The sequence below is a fragment of the Haliaeetus leucocephalus genome, unplaced genomic scaffold (assembly GCF_000737465.1).
Source record: "Haliaeetus leucocephalus isolate CR32 unplaced genomic scaffold, Haliaeetus_leucocephalus-4.0 Scaffold964, whole genome shotgun sequence".
NCBI classification, from domain to species: Eukaryota; Metazoa; Chordata; class Aves; order Accipitriformes; family Accipitridae; genus Haliaeetus; species Haliaeetus leucocephalus.
In genome coordinates this window covers 2,325,049-2,346,799 of record NW_010973400.1, presented here as the reverse complement: position 1 = coordinate 2,346,799, position 21,751 = coordinate 2,325,049, and the positions used below count along the sequence as shown (strand labels likewise).

At 43.7% G+C, this 21,751-nt stretch overlaps 1 protein-coding gene across 1 annotated transcript in view; it reads right to left on the bottom strand.

The window, feature by feature from the left end:
• KLHL29 (kelch-like family member 29) overlaps window positions 1–21,751 on the bottom strand; it is a 250,799-nt gene that overhangs the window by 14,598 nt on the left and 214,450 nt on the right. The window contains exons 10-12 of the mRNA XM_010584304.1: window positions 21,482–21,664; window positions 18,501–18,681; window positions 6,609–6,802 (exon numbers count right to left, since the gene is read on the bottom strand). Coding sequence (XP_010582606.1) covers window positions 6,609–6,802; window positions 18,501–18,681; window positions 21,482–21,664 — 558 coding nt within the window. The remainder of the gene's footprint in view (window positions 1–6,608; window positions 6,803–18,500; window positions 18,682–21,481; window positions 21,665–21,751) is intronic.

Genomic DNA, 21,751 nt, shown 5'->3' with positions numbered 1-21,751 from the left:
CGGCGTGAAAAGAGACAAAACATGTTACGGGTTAAAGCTGGGCTCCTATTACGCTGAGTATCTACAGGCATATGTCAAAAAAACACGGATGTATTAGGAAAATGTCACTGATCCTTGGGAACAGATGGGAAGAAACTAATTCATCCAGAAAATAGAACAAGGAGTATTCAGTTTCTTCTCGGTGCCACTAAGCCACTATAATTCATCAGAAAGACTTATCTGTCCTAACAACTCGGCTCACATCCCTTTCCAAATCAGACTTGCATATGTGACATTTTTTCCAGTTAAGACACTCATCAGAAATTTTCCATATTTAATTATCACATCTTCCTATTTTTTTTTCTCCAAATAGCAGTGTTTTGAGGGAGAATGAAGCTCTCGCATAAAAAAAAAAAAGAACTCAGCTCCCAAATCTCACAGGGAAATTATTTGGGGCTCCCTCAAGGCAGAAACAGCAACTTCTCAGGAGACTGAATCACTGACTTCACATTCCTTTTTTGTTAAAGAAAGAGAAGGAAACCCCTTGGTTATTTTTATAGTGACTTTTTTTTTTCTTTTCAAATAGGGAGACAGTCTGATATTCTTTTTCTTTCTTTTTTTAAGAGGCAATCGTGTTTGATTTTCATCAATTTTTCAATACATCACCTATCTGTTGTCTTTTTACTGCTTTTGGCTTTAGCTACTATTTCATAAATTGGTATAAAGTAAGCCTGAGATAGAGAAACAGAGAAATCTCTGCTGTTTCTTTCAGGAAGGGAGACGTTCACAGCAAACAGTCTCCTGATCCTGATGAAGATATGGCAGAAAGACATGAGGGACACCCCTCCAGAGACAGGTAGAGAGAAAACAGTGTGTTTTATTTTTGTTTTGTTACCATGGAGGCAGAAGTTGTTCACAGATACAGGGAGCTTGGAAAACTCAAGCCATCATTCCTGCTACCTAGATGTGGATGACCACCAGTCAGTGGATGATCTTACTTCATCCCAGGTGCTACCCACACTCTTCCCTTGTTGTTGTCCTTTCCATGGCTTGGTAACCTCATGCAAACACTCAGGAGACTCCAACTTCTGCCACTGCTCTAAGTCCTTAACATGCTCATAGAGCAAGGTGCGTGGCTGGGGAGCCTAATTTTGCAAAAGCATGTTCTGGTTGGGCTTTTTGGTCAATGACATTGGGCATGAACATGAGCTTCTATGGATCAGAGGCTTACTGTGGGATACAGTGGGGACTGTGGTTATTTCAAAAGTCTGCCAGAGGGAAGGAAGAGGGGGGAGAGGAAGCATGGAAACAGAGAAGGAGCTTCCTTTCCCCTCCAAAATTCAAGTGTTGGCGCTGTCAGATAGACTAATCCATTTCAGGCTGGAAAAATCTTAAATGGGATTTGTCCAGGACAGCAAGCACACTTGAGATTAAAAGGCAGAATAAATGTAAAAGAAATAATAGATAAAAGGTACTCTTCTTTCCAAGTGGATAACATCATAACATCACTCTCCTTTGCTGCTGCTATAGGAAAATATGCAAGTATTTCTATTCTAGTGACAGGTCATTGCAGGAAGGGGTATGCACTCAATGACAATCCGGAGGTGTGCTTCACATGGGGTTGATAATTTAACCTACTGGTGTGCTCCTCACTTAGTAAGGACAGTGTGCTGTCTGTGATGTGCTTCGTGGCTCTCGTATCTCTCGGTATATTATATGGTCAAGTAGCACAGTTCTGCTTTCCCTTCCATGATTGCTTAAAGATCTTATGTTGCCTTCCAGTAAAGCACTCAGTCAGAGACTGAAGTGGCATTACAATGAATGGCAGCAGCACTTCATATGGAAAAAGGTTATTAAAACCAAACTAGTCAAACATTTTTATCAGGAGAAAGAAATGCGGGCATGCCAGCAGTCCAGATATAACTCCAACCGAAGGGTCTCCCTGCAGGCACAGGCGGCCGGTGGGGGTGTTGATGCACATGATGAAGCAGATTGGAGAAAGGAGACTAGTTAATACAAACTAAATCTGCTTTTAATAGTAAGTGCCTCTTCCCCTCCCTGAATACTATGCAAACAAGCTCAAGAATGGCATAGTAATGGATAAGATAATATCCCACAGCAGCTGGGAGACTGTGTTCTGATCCTTCACATAGCTCATGAGGCCGAAGTGCAGATATTGCAATTAACAGCAGGGTCTCGGATGTCAGTCCTTCTGGCACAGTGCTCTCAGGCTGGCTGATTTCTCGTAACTACACAGCCGGTCACAGACCCTATGGTTTCCTCAATGACCCTTGACCAAACCCTCCTCAGAAACTCCGAAGTTGAGTGTCCTCACTTGCAAACACCACATTTGGTGTATGTGTGGTGGGGATCACCCACACCAAAGCAGAAGGCTGCACTTGCCATCGTGGGGCAGTCTCAGCATCAAACTTACGGGCAAAATGTTGAACAACTGAAGAGAGTTGGACAAAGCACGGCCACACAGATGAAGCAGAGGCAGGAAGTGAAAGGGAGGACATCTGCTGAAGGGCAAACACAAAAATACTGACTTGGCTGGGTAGAAGGCAGAGTCAGTATGTGCAGGGAGAACACATCGAGGGGTGGAAAAGCCATTCTGAATGGAGCATATGGCATATATGGAAGAGAAATGGGTGAGACAAAGGAAAGTAAAATTCAAGCTTACTAGTGGGAAAAACACTAAGAACTAGTCATGGGAAGAAAGATATGTTGATGGAGGAGATGAAACACTCATTACTTTGAGACTTCTAGGTGAGAGCCAGCCAAACCCACACATGGATACCAAACTATTGGCCTTGGGGAGAGGGCCAAGACATGCATCTGATTTTTCTTGTAAAGTCCAAAAATAAATTCATGGGAATGATTATGCATTTTAACCAAAATAAGCCATGGGACAGTGCAGTAAAAATGCACAGATGCTGCTAACGCTGTTTTCCAGATATTTCTTGCATTCTTAGCTTTGTGATTGTCCCACTTTGGTTGGACATATCACTGCAGGAGTAAACGGTATGGTGAGGAACTAGATACTTGGATTAGAAATCAGAAATGCTCATAGATCTTTGACCTCTGTGTTCCCATAGTTCTCACCAGATTTTAAAATTTAATAGCGGTGGTGATTAAACACTGTTTTTTTTACAATCCAGAAACATTAATAAAAACTTCACATTCCACCAGTATAGACACTGACTGTTCAGAGTATCAAAAAAGGTATATTTTAGTGCACTGGCATGAAGGCACAAAAGGCAATGACAAGATAATTAGGCTTACTTACAATCACTGACTTCAGCATGTCTATGGTGATCGTGTTAAATAAGACAAACCTCGGGAAGCTGGCCATGAAATACATTTTTAGCAGTGCTATACAGAACAGCCTGGCAAGAAATGGAAAGGCAGGTGCTGCAAGTATGTAGCCTGGGTTCATTTGCTGTTGTAGGACTTCGGCTCGACAGCAGCAAACTTCTTACAGCTCAAAACACAAGAAGGGGATGTGCAAGGTGGTTTACCAAAAATATGCAGTGTGAAAGCCCTGGGAGGCTCCATTACTCCAGTAACATCAAACTGCGGGCTGTGCTGCTGCAGGAATATCTGCCAACCTCAAAAGATGGGGAGGACAGACATGGGGCAAAGGATGGGGCACGAGAAAGACTCTCTCCTCTCCAAACATGGATGTGTGTAATCAACACCTACCCAAAGGCTATCACAGCATCCATGTGCAACATGTTGGTGAGTGTCATACCTACTGCATGCAAGCATCCACGTCCCAACACCTCCTGGCAGGTGAAGGCTAAAGAATAAATGGAAACTGGGAGTGAATTTGCTGCTTATTCCTAGAAGAAATCCAGGCAGAAGAGAGCAGGGGCTGAGCTGCGTGGACTTGCTATCGGTCCCCACTCCGTATCTCCTCTGCACAGGCAGGATGTCAGTATCCAGCCTGTTTCACCTCCGTTCAGATTAGCCAAAAAATGACTCTTCCCCCCTGCCATGGTTGATGCCAGTATTGCCTTGGGTTAGATTGGCACACGATGCTTTGGAAGAGATGGACCTGTTGGGTTCAAACATGTGCCATGCTGTATTCAACTCACTATCATAAAATACCACAGTGACTTGAGACTCAAGTGGTGTAGATGGTCTAAAAATCTCCAGAGACCTGTCCTACTTTCCATACCTGCATCTACTGTTGCATATCTGAGCATGCTTGATGTGTTTTTTAAATAATCCATTGTCCTATTTGAGGTCGAACAGGTTTCACTGATCTCTGGGGTGACCTTAAACAACACAAATCGCCATCAGATATCTCAGTTGACTTAGCACAGAGGCACACCTTAAGAATCCACAAATCAACATAAAAAGGCTCTGAGGCTGTCCAAGGCACCCCAGCAGTGATCATTATCAGGCTCCTTCTACTCCCTCATTGTTTTAGACTGTACCACGCTTGGCGTAGCATCCAGTTCTTGGGGGATACTTTACAAATACAGGTGATACTATGGTTCTTGCAGAGCTGGAGAAATTAAAGCCTATTACCAATATTCCCACTGCCTTTTAGTGAATATCAGGCATTACATCAGTTCAGTTTCCCAGACATTCTCCACGGGGGTGCAATTTTTCATGCTCTGTGTTATTTTACTTTATTTGCAAATAAATTGACATTACACATTTCCCAACAAAGACACACAGCAACTCCACATTTTATCATATATTTTATGCCTTCAGCTTAACTAATTAACTTTGCTTACACCAAGAAAACATAAATACTATCTTTTAACTTCACCGGTGTCTTTCATGTATTTTTGTTAGGAAATAATAGTACACGTCCATTAGAACAGTGGGTGACGAACCCAACTCTAGATGGTTTGGATGATTTTTTCTGAGCATGCATGGTGTTGATGCCTGCTAGACAGTATAACGAGCCCAGGGAATGATTTCTTAGCTCCTGTGGCACTTTTACTATTTTGGTAAGGAAAAGGAATACCTCTTTGCATAATGCATTCATTTTTGCAATACACTGTGAGTACAGGAAAACCTCATACTGTCAGTCAGTGGATTAAATGAACAGCAGCAGCTGTAGCCATGTGATGGAAAAAGCCAGGCAATAGGTTTGTTTGCACTGCTGTATTACATAAACATGACTTTTGCCGGTTAACGCCCTCCTGCTGGGCGCTTCATGCTGCATCATATGCATGTCATGTTATGTTAGCCTGGACACAAACAGCAGCAAGGGAGTTGGAAAGCAGCAGCGCTGTCTGCACAGGGGAGGCTACAACCGTGGCTCTACCAGGTCCTCATGACCTGATCTACTAGGGAACCCCAAGAAAAGAGTCATAATAATTGTAACAAGCTACAATAAAAAGAGCAGCTTGTTTTAGTTTTCTGAATATGCTTAGGCCTTACCTGAATACCTTATAACTGTGCTTCTACAATTTATTACTTGCTACACCTATTGCTCTACCAGGCTCAATACTCAGACTGTGATTTTTTTTAAATGAAGCATCTCATGGCACAGTTTCAACATGAATAAGAGGTTTAGGGTGGTGAAACACTGGCACAGGTTGCCCAGAGAGGTGGTAGATGCCCCATCCCTGGAAACATTCAAGGTCAGGCTGGACAGGGCTTTGAGCAACCTGATCTAGTTGAGGATGTCCCATTGCAGGAGGGTTGGAACTAGATGACCTTTAATGGTCCCTTCCAACTCAAACCATTCTACGATTCTATGATTCTAGGATGCAAAAGCAAGCCATCCGAAAGCAGCTTCTCTGCAATGACTGTATAAGTGCTGTTTCTTTGGCCACCCGAGTACAGCCAGCCCAAAGGCTGCCCACAGTCACCCAGTGCAGAGCAGGTGGCCCAGGACAGCTGCCACCCTGCAGTAACACTCTCCTGAAGCTGAACGTTAAACCCCATTTCCAAAAGCCGCCTAAACACTCAGGGTGCAAATTGCCACAGAAAGCAAATAAGTCGCAATCTTCTGAGCGCTATCCTGATTTTGGAAGGAAGTCTGCACCTCTGACGTTGGCTGGTACAGTGGCAAGTTTGGCCTCTCATCTTGCTCTTTATTCTGTAAGATGTTCGGTGAGCTCGAGGACATCACAAACTAATAAACACAGTTTTAGTAATCTACATGTCTCGGAGATTTCAGTCTCTGAAGCACATATGCCTTTGGACAGCACTTATAAATCCCAGTTAAGAATGACTGCTACTTGCCACAGGACAGGTGGCATGTTAATAAACCAATGAGTAATAATCCATTAACTGAGCAGTGTTGTAAAACTGCATGGAGCAACACATGATGCCAGGATGAAGTTTCACTGCACTTTGCGATTTTTTGGTTCTAAAATTACCTGTTGTCCATACTGAATAACTGCTTTCCTTTCTCCTCTACTTTGAACTCATCACTTCTAGCTGATAACTAGCTGTATTAATGACTGACAATTGCCTTCAGTAAAGATCCAGATAATTGCCTCTCTGGTATAATATACCATGCATTCCTGCCAATCTGTTGTAAACATATCTCCCCTCACCCCCCAACTCATTTGCTTTCTGAAAAGGCATTAAAATACCCATAGCAGAGATTTCTGTTGTAATACAGGTTTATTCTGACACCATGCATCCCTTACCGATCATCGGAGACTCTATAAAACTCCATGAATTAGTCTGAGGGATGTAGGACTGCAAGACCCCCGCAGCTCGGCCGGCTTCGTTCACCCCACCGAAGACATAGATCTTCCCACCGCAAACAGTTGCAGCAGCTGAATGGACAGCCTTTGGCAGAGGAGCGATGGTCTCCCACTGGTTGGTTATCGTATCGTACCTAGGACGACAGCAATCCGAGTGAGCTGAGATGATGCAAGACTGGGTGAGCAGTAAAGATGGGATAGACAGGCAGAGAAATCAGGCTGGGATTTAGAAGAAAGGCAGCTTGACAAATGGAAGAAAAGCAGAGGTGGAAATGTATTTTTTAACATCCTACAAATTCAGCCACTTGGTAAACAGTGTAATTAATGTTTTTTTCTAAGCTTTTACAACATTGAGTAAAGCCCAGAGAAAGCTGGTTCTATTTTCTATATATGCCTCTCAAATCTCATTATAGTCCAAGCTAAAGCAACTCAGGACATCTTTGTTGAGATGTCTTCCACTAATTAATTTCTTTTAATGAGTATACAATGAGATTATTCTTGCAAATCAGTGCAGTGATATCCAATAGCAACCGCAGGCAGGCAACTGTTAATATACTTCAGTTGTTCAGCTCGTGGAACACATCTCACCTGCAACATAATGCAACACGATAGCTCTTTTTACTCTAGTTAACTGACCAGCGACGCACATTTTGTGCCAGAATAAGTTGCTTGCGTTTAATTTTCATTGTGCAAACCAAACTACTATGCTTCATTGCAGGATGCTGCAAAGGTTAATGCTGGAATAAGATTTCACCATTGCATCCATATTTGACATGAAGCAAACAGAAAAGAGTATGTATGAAAGTGGTAAATTAGTTTTAAGGTCATCAGTATCTGATTTAATTAAGCCATTGACCATAAGGGATGTACAGTTAATAATCCATGGATGAAGATTCATTTTAGACAATGTCAGAAGTACAGACGTCATTTTTTTTTAACGATAATGTGGCAGGGATCCAAATAGCTGCTCTAAAATGAGTCTTGGAGACAGTGGAAAATAATGTGATTTTTAGGCTTCTATATTTTCACGTAATGGCACATTCAGTCAAATAGGAGTTTCCTGTATAGCGATTATTCAGAATTGTTGACTGCAAGAACAGAAGGCCTCATCACCCATTCAGGGCTTTTGCTCTTAATATTAGTGATATGCAATATGCAAATGTGAAATGAATCCATGGCCATGAACCCATCTGTAAAAAATGATTTGGTGACAGGGGAATTCTCCCTTTGTTACATGTCCCTCAAATTCTCACTTTCCAAACCTGGGGAAAATAAAAGGGAGAACTTATATAAATGGTGGAAACAGCACAAAATAATGTGCTTAATGAAACTGCATTAATGAGTTTCCGAGTAATATAACTGAAAGTAATTAACACACTCATAAAACTGAAGCAAAAGCAAGAGGGAGGCAAACTTTAACTAAAAAAAAAATTAGGGAAGTCCCTTGTAATGAGCATAGAGAACTGCCTTGTACAATGCTCTAAATTAGTTACTGAAAAATTAAATTGATCTACAACAAGTGATCAAAGGGGAGAAATAGAACAAGATTAAACAACATGGTGCTGGGAGCATTGAAGGCAACACACCTATATTGGGCTGATTCTTAACTTTTGGTACCAAACCTGAGCCTGCAGATGCATTTTGACTGCACAAGCAACTCCTCCAGGTAAGGCACCATATGCTGCATCTCCCGCATTTGCCCACAGCACTTGGGGCAGCACTCATGTCCGTCCTAGCAGATATGCAAAGATCTCACATAATATAAACAGGTTCATACACTGCTTTTGGGTTACACTTTGCTACCTTGCCTACTGCAGTAATTTGGGGGTTGGTAATTTAAATCTTGATGTCTTATTAAAAAGGGGTTAAGAAATTGGTTGTAATTGGTTAGAAACTGGGAAAAGCAGTAGAGCTGAGAAGAACTGACCTAATGTTCCTTTCTAGTTCCTTGGCTTCTAAGATATAAATTACACCTGTCACCCAATATGCATTGCCTCACACCATCCACTCTGACTTAGCACGAGGAACATCTGTGGCCAGTCGAAGTGGTCTGAGACGGGCCGGAGAGCAGCCACGCTGCCTTCCCCACCGCTGGCAGAAGTACCTGGCAGACCACAGTTCCCAAGACAGATACATTCCTGCCAATGACTTTCTGATCATCCTAACATGTTTTTGGGAAGGAGGGGTTATATCCTTCACATATGCTGGGGGCTGGGTGTGCTTGAGGACCAAGTCTATAGGAATACAGGAGAAATGTTCAAACTAAAAAAACAATCATCCTTTTTCTGGATGAATTTCACTATTGGGACCTCAGATCCCCTAGACCCTGTTTTTCACCCACTTTCACTGCTCTCAGTTTATGCTTTATGGTGACAGAACTGATCTTTCCTTCTCCTACCCTCCTTCATCTGCCACCAGGAAACCAAAAATCACCAGTTTCACTTCATCTGCTGAAAGCCAAAGGCTGCAAATCTACTGGATATAGGTGCAAGTGGCGCAGATTAAAAAACCACTCTTGTTTTGAGGGTCATTTGGTTTAAAAACTCACTGAACCATAAAGTAGGTGGAAGCAAGTCGTTGTCCACCTAACACAGGCATCTAATGTGGGTTTTACATAGGCTGCTCAGTGAAGCAATCCTCTTAAGTAAGTACCTAACTTACCCTGGGGCTGAAGAAGAGAAGTTGGTGCCTTCAAGGCTTCCTGATACCTGTCCATCAAGTCCCTCCATCCCCTGGGAATTTATTCCTTCAGTTCATTCCCTCCTTGAAAAACTGTAGACCTGATTTCTAGTCTCTGTTTTGCTTCAGCTCCCACCCACCAGAAAGTAAGTTTTTTTCTTCCTGTTGGATTATGAAGCTGACTGCTGTCAAATGTCTCTCTTTCATGTATGGACTTGCAGAAAATAATAAAGTCACCTCTTCATCTTCTATGGGATAAACTAAGTAGTCTAAGCTCCTTAAATCTCTGCAAGGCAGGTTTCCATCATTTTGGTCTATCTCAAGTTAGGTCTTAATGTGTTCACACAAGGATTTGCACCAGATTAACTAAATTGGTTAAAAAAATGAATAAAGTTGAATCTTTGTAACCTTCCAGGACAGAAAATAATGACACCTGCTTTACCTCTCTGCCCTAGGGCCTTTCCATCTGTCACGTCATCTCCAGCGTTGCCATCACTCCACCGCCACTAGTGCTAGTGGGGCTCCTCGGCTGCCTTTAACACGGGCTCTGCTCAGGGGCCAGCAGGGAGGGAACTGATTTAAAGAATAATCACTTTGATCTCTTTCCATTAGTCAAGCTTTGCATTTGATTCCCCTGTTTGAAGCTGTAGATGGAGACTTAATGGGAGCTGGCTTCAACCCAAGCAAAGGTTTTTCTTCCCTCTCCTCCACTGTTCCCTCCAGTCCTGGTGTGTCCATGCTTGTCCTTGGCTATGGGCCTACCAAGCCCATCCAATTTGCTGAGCTTGAAACTTCAAGGACACCTCCTTTCACATGACTGAGTCCTGGTTTTGCAGTCCTTGCACACTATTGACTCACCTGTGATGCCCTCACACGCCTTCCTCTGCCGCCAGAACAGTGCCTGCAACCCTGCGGTCCATGGTCCTGCCATGCTCAGGACATCAGGCTTTCCACACGTGCAGGACGTGTGTGTCCCTGCCTGTCACTTCACGTGCACTGAGCACCATCGTCTCATCTGACCCTTGTGCAGTCACTGTCCTCTAGTTTATGTATTATTTATATACCCATGATATGGCAAATGATCTGAACCCAGCTGAAAATACAGCCCAGGCTTGAAGAGAGCACGTGCAGAAATAACCTTGCCGGTTTCCACAACTCTCCACTTTTAAGATTTCATCTGTGGGCCTGATCTTCCTCTTGCTTCACTCATTTTGTTCAATGTCTCCTTTTTCACTCTTTCCCTGCCACCTCAGTATTAACAGCAGAAAACCTTCCATTTCAAGCTGTGCTGTTTGCTTCTCTGCCTTCTTGACTTTTGATCTCTTCAGTACCTGAAAACAGTATTTTTTTTTCTCCTCAGTCTCTTTAATTTCTTTCCTTCTAGTTTAAACAGTGATATGAGTATCTTCATTTATTCACATTACAAAATCCTTACATCATGGTCAGTCGCTTACAGACATGCACCCTCCAGTTTCTTATCTATTATTTAATTCTGTTTGCAGGAAAGCTGCTATTTAAAATAAAGCTGTACAGTGTCATATTGATCTGCTCTTCAGATGATTCACATGTTTAAAATCACATTAAGTGATTACTATTTTTTTCCTTTTTTATTTTCTTCTGACTGTTCTGAGGGGTTTAGGAAACTATCCTTGGACAAGGTTATATATTTAATTTTCTTAAAACATCACAGAATCATAGAATCGTTTAGGTTGGAAAAGACCTTTAAGATCATTGAGTCCAACCGTTAACCTAGCACTGTCACGTCCACCACTAAATCATGTCCCTAAGTGCCACATCTACACATCTTTTAAATATCTCCAGGGATGGTGACTCCACCACTTCCCTGGGCAGCCTGTTCCAGTGCTTGACAACCCTTTCAGTGAAGAAAGTTTTCCTAATATCCAAACTAAACCTCCCCTGGCACAACTTGGGGCCATTTCCTCTCATCCTGTCACTTGTTACTTGGGAGAAGAGACCGACCCCCACCTGGCTACAACCTCCTTTCAGGTAGTTGTAGAGAGCGATCAGGTCTCCCCTCAGCCTCCTTTTCTCCAAGCTGAACAACCCCAGTTCCCTCAGCCGCTCCTCATAAGACTTGTGCTCCGGACCCTTCACCAGCTTCGTTGCCCTTCTCTGGACACGCTCCAGCACCTCAATGTCTTTCCTGTAGTGAGGAGCCCAAAACCGAACACAGTACTCGAGGTGCGGCCTCACCAGTGTCAAGTACCGGGGGACGATGACTTCCCTGCTCCTGCTGGCCACGCTATTTCTGATACAGGCCAGGATGCCGTTGGCCGCCTTGGCCACCTGAGCACACTGCTGGCTCATATTCTGCTGGCTGTCCACCAGCACCCCCAGGGCCTTTTCCACCAGGCAGCTTTCCAGCCACTCTTCCCCAAGCCCGTAGAGTTGCGTGGGGTTGTTGTGACCCAGGTGCAGGACCCAGCACTTGGCCTTGTTGAACCTCATACAGTTGGCTTTGGCCCATCGATCCAGCCTGTCCAGATCCCTCTGTAGAGCCTCCTTACCCTCCAGCAGATCAACACTCCTGCCCAACTTGGTGTCCTCTGCAAACTTACTGACGGTGCACTCGATGGCCTCATCCAGATCATTGATAAAGAACAGAACTGGCCCCAATACTGAGCCCTGGGGAACACCACTTGTGACCAGCTGCCAACTGGATTTCACTCCATTCACCACAACTCTTTGGGCCCAGCCATCCAGCCAGTTTTTTACCCAGCAAAGAGTACGCCCATCCAAGCTATGAGCAGCCAGTTTCTCCAGGAGAATGCTGGGGGAAATGGTGTCAAAGGCTTTACTAAAGTCTAGGTAGACGACATCCACAGCCTTTCCCTCATCCACTAAGTGGGTCACCTTGTCACAGAAGGAGATCAGGAGATAGAAGGAGATCAGGTTAGTCAACAGGACCTGCCTTTCATAAACCAATGCTGGCTGGGCCTGATCACCTGGTTGTCCTGTACGTGCCGTGTGATGGCACTCAGGATGATCTGCTCCATGACCTTCCCTGGCACCGAGGTCAGGCTGAGAGGCCTTTAGTTCCCTGAATCCTCCTCCCGGCCCTTCTTGTCGATGGGCATCACATTTGCTAACTTACAGTTAAATGGGACCTCCCCAGTCAGCCAAGACTGCTGATAAATGATGGAAAGAGGCTTGGTGAGCACTTCTGCCAGCTCCCTCAGTACCCCGGGTGGATCCCACCCAGCTCCATAGACTTGTGTGTATCTCAGTGGTGTAGCAGGTTGCTAACCGTTTCCCCTTGGATTATGGGGGCTTCAGTCTGCTCCCCGTCCCTGTCTTCCAGCTCAGGGACTGGGTACCCTGAGAACAACTGGTCTTACTATTAAAGACTGAGGCAAAGCAGGCATTAAATACCTCAGCCTTTTCCTCATCCTTTGTCACCGTATTTCCTCCTACCTGCAATGAAGGATGGTGATTCTCCTTAGTGCTCCTTTTGTTGCTTATGTATTTATAGAAACATTTTTTATTGTCTTTTACAGTAGTAGCCAGATTAAGTTCTTACTGGGCTTTGGCCCTTCTAATTGTCTCCCTGCATAACCTCACGACATCCTTGTAGTCCTCCTGAGCTGCTTGCCCCTTCTTCCTAAGGACATAAACTCTCCTTTTTTTCCTGACTTCCAGCCAAAGCTCTTTGTTCAGCCAGGCCAGTCTTCTTCCTCGCTGGCTTGTCTTTCGGCACATGGGGATGGCCTGCTCCTGCGCCTTTATGATTTCCTGCTTGAAGAATGTCCAGCCTTCCTGGACTCCTTTGCCCTTCAGGACTGCCTCCCAAGGGACTCTGTCAACCAGTGTCCTAAACCGGCCAAACTCTGCCCTCCAGAAGTCCAAGGTGGCAGGTACTGACCCCCCTCCTTACTTCTCCAAGAACTGAAAACTATCATTTTGTAATCGCTCTGCCCAAGACGGCCTCCAACCATCACATCACCCACAAGTCCTTCTCTGTTCACAAACAACAGGTCCAGTGGGGCACTTCCCTTAGTTGGCTCCCTCACCAGCTGTGTCAGGAAGTTCTCTCTTCCACACACTCCAGGAACCTCCTAGACTGCTTCCTCTCTGCTGTGTTGTATTTCCAGCAGGCATCTGGTAAACTGAAGTCCTCCATGTGAACAAGGGCTAGCGATTGTGAGACTCCTCCCAGCTGCTTATAGAGTATTTCGTCTGCCTCTTCATCCTGGCTGGGTGGTCTGTAACAGACTCTCACCATGCTATCTGCCTTGTTGGCCTTCCCCCTGGTTCTTACCCATAAACACTCAACCCTATCATCACCATCATTAAGCTCTAGACAATCAAAACTCTCCCTAACATTCAGGGCTACCCCACCACCTCTCCTTCCTTGCCTATCCCTTCTGAAGAGTTTATAGCCGTCCATTGCAGCACTCCAGTTGTGCAAGTCATCGCACCAGGTTTCCATGATGGCAACTATATCATAGTTTTCCCGCTGCATAATAGCTTCCAGCTCCTCCTGTTTGTTGCCCACACTGCATGCACTGGTGTAGATGCACTTTGGTTGGGCTATTGATCCCGCCACCTTTTTGGGGGGAGAAGCCCCAATTCCTACGTGACTATGACTCAATAAAACAATAGGTTTTGAAGCAGCTTATAAAGCTTATTCTTTACACTGAATTTTTTAGACTGTCTGCCAAGTACACACTGCCAACCAAAGTAATCTTCCAATTTTAGACAACCCTATTGTAAAAGTGCTGTCAGGTCAAGGGGATTCATCTTCTTCTGTCCTTCAAACAGATAATAACCACAAAGCACCCACATTTCCACACTTTTAGTCACATATATTGTCTTGTCAGCATACGCAGTCTTCTCGGCTCTCAAATTGCATATATTACAGGGCTCATCCATTATCTAAAAACCTAGTTTGCGGATGTACTTCATTTCGCCGCCTCCCAACTCAACTCATATCTCAGAAGAAGACAGAAAGTGTAATACCCTCTCGCCTAACACCTAATGACTTGCTCCCTGTCACACAGAAACTTGCCAGTGGGGCTTGATGGAGAACTGCAGCCGCGCCGTTATTTCCCTAAACACTCATTCCAAAAACATAACTCTCCATGAACATATACCCATGTACAGCCACAAAAATGGACTTATAACTCAGCCCCTCTGGCACATGCATATTGTTTTAAGATGAGTAACGAATGACTCCTACTCGTCTGTTTGTGATAGTCCTGTAATATTATCCATTGAGCCGGAATTTTTACTGCCTCTTTACAGACAAATGGCAGATAAAGGGTAAAAAATCTCATCTCTATTGAAGCTGATGGGAATACACCCACTGATTTAAGTGGCACCAGAATTTCTGGTTGAGGCTGAACCCTTCAGCATCAATGACACAACTGAAAGCACGGAGAGAGGAGCACAAGAGCTGATGCCATAAATCATTAGGAGTTCGGTGGTCCCTACTTGCCTTAATGCTTTCTAATGGTGCAGCAGATGAATTATGTGCAGTCAGGCAGCAGCATGTATAGCTAAGATGGTCTGACCTTTGTTTTTTTAAAAAAAAATGCAGTAAAAACATCTTGGTAAGATTTTAAACAGTTAGGATGAAATATTACAAGAATTCCAGGAAAAACAGGTGGAGAACAAGAAGGAAACTGGGAGAAAATGTTATTTTCTCCATCTTCAAAGACTTGCTGTGGTGAGATGCCCTGTAGTTTCCATGCTCTGGGGCTGCTAACTGGTGAGGTCAGGGTAGGTCACTTTGGACCGGAGACATGCCCTCCACCACGCCACTGAATACGCATCAAAACCTGGCCAAAGCTGGGCATGGTCACGCTTGAGCTAGCTGAGCAAGCAGAAAGCAAAATGTGGTTGGGAAAGATAAGCTGCGTGTGCACGAGCAGAGGTGGTGCCTTTCACACTGGTGGCACAGCTCAGGATCACTTTGTGCGTTAGGCCTGGATAAGCCCCCGTACCTCCACCTGGGGGAATCTCAGATGCCTCCTTTGAGGTGAAAAACTAACCAAAACCCAAGAGCGCATGACCCTGAAATTCAACGCTGTGGGGAACAATGTTACCTCAGAGGTAAATGTAATTTTTGGCATCACCTGACTGGGAGCATATAATCATGTCACCTTTTTTTAATATAGTGCTTTTGTAAGACCTGCTGGAATGACAGAAAGGTTCCCCCCTCCTGAGACATGGTATTTCAGTGTCCCATCTAAAGCAACACAATATTTGAAGAGGAATGCATAGCCCACACAGAAATATAGTGGGAGAAGGTCGATCGCTTGTAGCTCTTGGGGGGGGGGGGGGGGGGGGGGAAGAAAGAGAAGGCAGAGTCAAGAAGTGGGCATTAACTGCACATAAGACAGCAGACAATGGAGCACTTAGTGACTTTACTTTGTATTTTAATTTTTTTTTTTTTTAAAGTTGCAACCCAAATTCAGAAAGCCTCATTGCTTGCAGAAGGGGGTACAGTGATTTAAATTCCTGAACACTCACACAAATTAGCTGCCTGGTCTAAACAGGAAATGATTTTGTTTGAAAAGGCCCGACTTTGTTCAGCACAGCTGCAAGGGTCAGCTTTTTCACACCTGCATTTCTAACAGCAGACCCTGAAACATCCTTTCCAAAAGACACAGCTTCAGCCAGGCGATGCTTTGCTTCTGTCATTTCCCACTGTCATTTTAATACAAAGAATAAAAAAGGAAACATCCCAAACCCTCTCTCATTTCTTGGCATAACCCAAAGGAGGCCATGTTGCACTTTTTCCATGGCTTTGTCTCACAAGTCACTTTATAGACAATAGCAGATTAATTATAACCACGGGTTTAGCAAATCCCCATGACAAGACATTCTTATTGTGGTTGAGACAGTGTGTGCTGAAATGATAGGGAGGAAGTCTGCTCCTTTCCCACATGCAAGTCTCTTGGTGGGCTTGTTACAACTGCAAACCAGCACGGCTGCTCTCACTGAGCCTTGCAGGGTACACTGAGGGTCTGTGCATGACCTTGCAGGCTGCAATGTCATTTGTGGCAAGGACTTGGGTGACTGAGATGAGAAGGAAGGAGAGGGAGTGACTTTGCTTGAATTGAGGTTCATTCAACTGACCAACATTTTGGATGCTTTGTTAAAGAGAGACCATGAGAATCAGAGCAGAGACAGAAATGAGACCCTGAGAAAAATAAAAACAGATCATTAATCAATGACATTTATCAAGACACCTATCTGCAATAGCATTATTTCCATGTTCATCTTTATCGACAGATGGAATGAAACACTGCATCTCTTTCCTGGGCTCTCTCCCTCCCATGTTCACAAAACCACTTCTCCTAGTTAAAAATTTACTGACTCAAATTCCAGGACAAATACCTTCAGAAATCAGAAATAAATCTGCATAGAACAGTGAGATTTCCTTCAAAGCAAGTCCTGAGGGCAGGGCCCACCTTAAGCTCAGGGGTAAGGAGGGAAGCAATGTTCATGTTGCACTCACTGCTATGATTTATCATTCATTCTTCACTGTCTGCATTTCCCTGACTTTGCTGAGAACATCGTCACCAACATCAGTTCTTCAGCCCATGCCTGGGCTGGGAGGGAAGGCTACCTGCAGACCTTGTCCCACAGCACACGTGCTTTCCAGGGCCTATTTTGTCACATACTTGTCTCCTAGGCAAAATAGTGCCAAATTTGTGAAGACAGAGGAACACAAAACTAGGGCCATATGTGAATGGTGATCACTCAGCACCAGACAGGATCTCCCTGGCCATGCATATAGACAACTGATCTGTCCCATGCACTGAACTAGGCAGAAGTCCTTTGGGAAAAAAAGAAAGTCATCACACAATTAAAGGTTGTACCAAAAAGTAGATCTGCAGAAGGAAACTTATTTTTGGCATTTCCTAATTTTCTGTGTGTTTGACTTTGAAACTTTAATAAACTTTTAATACAGGTTTGGTATCCAGTATTTACGGTATCTACTTAAATGAAAAGATAAACACTCCCTGCATGAATGGAATAGAAATGTTGCAGCACCGAAATCAAGAAATAATAGATTGAAAGCATCTTTAATCCTAACCTTTTGAAAAATGTTCAGGGTTTTTTTTGTAAATCTTTCTTAATGACCTATCCCTTTTTGGCTTGCCTGTTAAGGCAACTTTTACTGGGAAATGTGTGCTTCAAAATGTTGCTGAAGTATTCAAATTCAGCACTTAAAACTGACTAAAAGAAAAAAGCCTCATATTTTTGGTTGCCAGATTCACTAAGGTAAAACATTTCACAAAAATGTATCATTAATCTATTGTCACAATGCATTTTTAAGTGTTTGGGTAAGGCTAGGGCTGTATTGATCTTTTTGGAATGGAATATTCTTATATATGGCATATCAAAGCAGCTTCTATTTTTTAGTGAAAACATTGATATGTATATAAAATTTATGGTTTTACTGAATGGTGTGGTTGACATTAAATGAGTTGGTTTTGGAATTCTACTTTGTGAAATGTTTATTTTGCGCTTTTGTTCCTGCCTTCCTTTTTTTTTTAAGTTCCATGTGAGAAAAGGAAAACTTTTATATGTGGAATCTTCTTCAAAAGAGAAATTTCCATCCTCTCCCATCTCTATTCAGCCCCTCTCAGCCAGGAATTCAAAACTGTTTCCATTTATCGGCTCTTTTACTTGGAGCTTGGCAGGTCCCAGCCCCAGGCCAAGACCACCATTCCTTCCAGCCGGGTCAAGGCTGAGGTGCTTTACTAGGAGACCACATATGAGAAACTTACTTTACTGTTGCTTTTTTTGGGTTTTAAGAAAAAAAAATAAATTGTGGTCTGTAAAGACTTTCATCAGTACTAAATTCAAAGGAACTTTATTAGTTCACTGTATAATCTGTGTAAAGTGTCCAAAGAAGCTTAATTCCTCTCTTCTCTCCCTTGAGCAAACCGACAAACAAACTGGCAGCTTTCATCTTTGGTTTTGAAACAATGCTTTCCACTGAAGCTTTAAAAAGAAATCTAATCCTACATAGTTTCCTCCTTTCTTAGCTGTTATAAAAGCTTATTTTAACACATACAGCCCATTTGATGTGTCCTTTGAAAGGGAAATGGTCCTTTAGCATAGCATGAAGAAAAAGCTCCAGCAAACAGCATGGTTTTGGGTTTTTTTTTTTACCTTTCCACATGGTCAACGTTGCCTGCCACACCGACCCCTCCAATGGTATAAATTTTCCCATCGTACACCAGACTGTTATGTCGACACCTTGGGACTGTCATGCGGGACACGAGGTTCCAGTTATCGAGCAAGGACATGTAACACCAGACATCAGCGAGCGTGACACCCGACTCCATGCCGCCTGGCACCGACGTGCGGGTGAGGGAAAGAAAAGGGGAGAATTACGTGAGATCCTGGAATGGCAGCAGCTTTGCATACAGCAATCAAAGCCAGTTACAAAGTAAAAACTCTTCAAATGACATTTGACTAATTAAAATAAATCACCCTCAATACTGAGCATCTGTTCTGATGATGCATATCTGTGTCATTTATTCATGTGCCCCAAAGGCTGGTTTTTTTCAATAAGATGACATGAAGAAATCAAGATGTCAGACTACAAGGGACATGTACATAAGGGGATAGACCCTTTTCAGTGTTCATAAATAACTTCCAGTCTATTAAATTACTGCAACACTTGCAAGAAGGTGTCAGGAGGCAGAGCCTATCTTGGCTTGTGAGACACAGGCCAGTCTGAAATCTAAAATGCTTAATACAGCGATGGATTGAAGCAACACATACATGGGCAGAATGAAGTCAGTGCTTGCACTGTAGGCTTAATGTCTAATTTTCAGGATAAATTTCTTATTTATTTTCATTTGCTGATAAAGGAAAGAACCGGCTGTACCAATCCTGTAAAACAGTTCAAGATGCTCCAGTGAAATACTTATATTGGTCATTTTTAAACTTCTGACTGAAGCTTCCAGGGTAGCCACTTAGTGGGTATCTTACTATCCCCATTTTGAAGCACAAAGAGGTGAAAGCATTTATCTGAGACCACACTAGGAGTCAGTGGTCCAGCCAGGAAAAGAAACTAGACTCAGTTCTGTGGTTTGATGAGAAAACCAGGCTTCCTCCTTAGTATTTTGCTCTCCAAACCTATGCTATGCAGTGTGAGGTCCAGTACGTGGAGCTTGCAGGGGTTCATTCCCACTTCTGTTGGTTCCCCTTCCCTTTTTCCTGTGTCTTGTAAGTTTGAGCAAAGCAAAATATCAGCTGACACTCAGCTAGGTTTCCAGCCATGTGGGACTTTCAGCTCTCCTATTGTAGACACCGAATACCATTAAGTCACTGATCCAGATTCAAGGGAAAGAGCTGAAATAAGCTTTGAATTTAGTATCCAACAGCTTTTCTTAGCAGGTGTGGCACAGCCTAAAATGGTTGTACATATTGGAAAGTACCTCAGCTAAGAATAACTAAAAGTCAACATCTCACAAAAGCCTCCATAGAAGGCTTTTGCTCCAGCGGCAAAATGAGCATGGGCAAAAAAAAGGTCAAGAAATAATTTCCAATCAATCCTTAGGGCCTCTATGCAGTATTAATGGAATTGAACACCACAGGCAGCAATTTACTGCGGAAAATGCAGTGAGGGAACTCGGCAAGGGAAAGCCAACAGCTATAACCCCTTACTGGTACTGCCTGGTGCATCTGCGCTCCCAACTACATCCTCGGATCACACACATCTGCACCTCCCTGCCCAGGCTATTCTTTTATCATCAAACCTCCACTCAGCTGCCATCAGAGCATCCTTGCATTGGCTGGTGGGAATTGCTTTTCCCCCTCCAGCCAAGCACAGGTACCACCAGACTGCAAAAAACCAGACACCGTGATGCTACGGGTGCAGCGTAGACAGCTACTTTGGGAGTTAAAGCCTTTTTAGGAGCGTGGTCTCAGTTTCATTGAAACGAAGAAGATTACAGGGCTAGTGACTATTGTCAAAAGAGAGGTATCAACAACAAGTACAAAACGTGAATGCTCCTGTAAGCAAATACTGTAAGTGTAGGTCACATATTCAGTAGTTCAGCCTGTCTGTCTCAAATTCCATAACCCACCATTTAGATTCAACTACAGCCAGTATTTTAAATTGCTTTTCTATGGCAGTAAAACCTCTTTGCATTCTTGATGGTTGTCAGCCTTATTTTCTTCACATTGCAACTGCAAAATATTGCTGTTGACTGCTTTGAGAGAACATTAATGCCACAGAGAAATGGAGAATGATAAAAGCAGGGAAATCCCTCTCTCCTAACCTCCCTCCCACTTGTCTTTTTTTTTTTCCCCAGGAGCAGCTGGGTAAAACTCCGGCATGTCCTTCTTTGTCTGTGCTGCCTGTGTTGTAAGGAGGAAACTCTTCTCTCAGCCCAGTAAATCTGGGGCATGAATGTATTGAGAGCAGCCCTGTGGAAAAGGACTGGGGGATACTGGTGGACGAAAAATTGGAAATGACCTGGCAATATGTGTTCGTAGTCCAGAAAGCCAACTGTATCCTGGGCTGCCTCAAAAGAAGCATGACCAGCAGGTCGAGGGAGGTGATTCTCCCCCTCTACTCCACTCTCATGACACCCCACCTAGAGTACTGTGTTCACCTCTGGTGTCCCCAACACAAGAAAGACATGGACCTGTTAGAGCGGGTCAAGAGGAGAGGCATGAAAACAGTCAGATGACTGGACCACCTCTCCTATGAGGACAGGCTGAGAGAGTTGGGGTTGTTCAGCCTGGAGAAGAGAAGGCTCTGGGAAGACCTTATTGCAGCCTTTCAATACTTCAAGGGGGCTTATAAGAAAGATGGAGAGAATTTTTACCAAGGCCTGTAGTGAAAGGACCAGAGGTAACAGTTTTAAACTGAAGGAGGGTAGATTTAGATTGGACGTAAGGAAGAAATTTATTAGAAAGAGGGTGGTGAGGCACTGGAACAGGTTGCCCAGAGAAGTTGTGGATGACCCATCATTGGAAGTGTTCAAGGTCAGGTTGGATGGGGCTTTGAGTAACCTGATCTAGTGAAAGATGTCCCTGCGAATGGCAGAGGGGTTGGACTAGATGATCTTTAAAGGTCCTTTCCAACTCAAACCATTCTGTGATTCTATGTTTTTATGAAATCTGCTGCTTACCTGAGAGATAGATGTTGTCCCCAGCACTGACCACGCTGAAAAACTCTCGATCATAGAAGGGCAGGCTGGCCAATGGGTACCACTTGTTGTTTTGAGGATTTAAGCAAGTGACTGCTGTTAAAGCACGTTGATTCATGCCAATCATCTGACGACCCCCAACTAAGACTATTACCTCGGCTACACCTAGGATTCAAGTAAGAAAAATAATATTATAAAGAAGTGTCATCCTTCAACCAGGCAGGAACCTATCAAAAAATGCTTGGCAGTCAG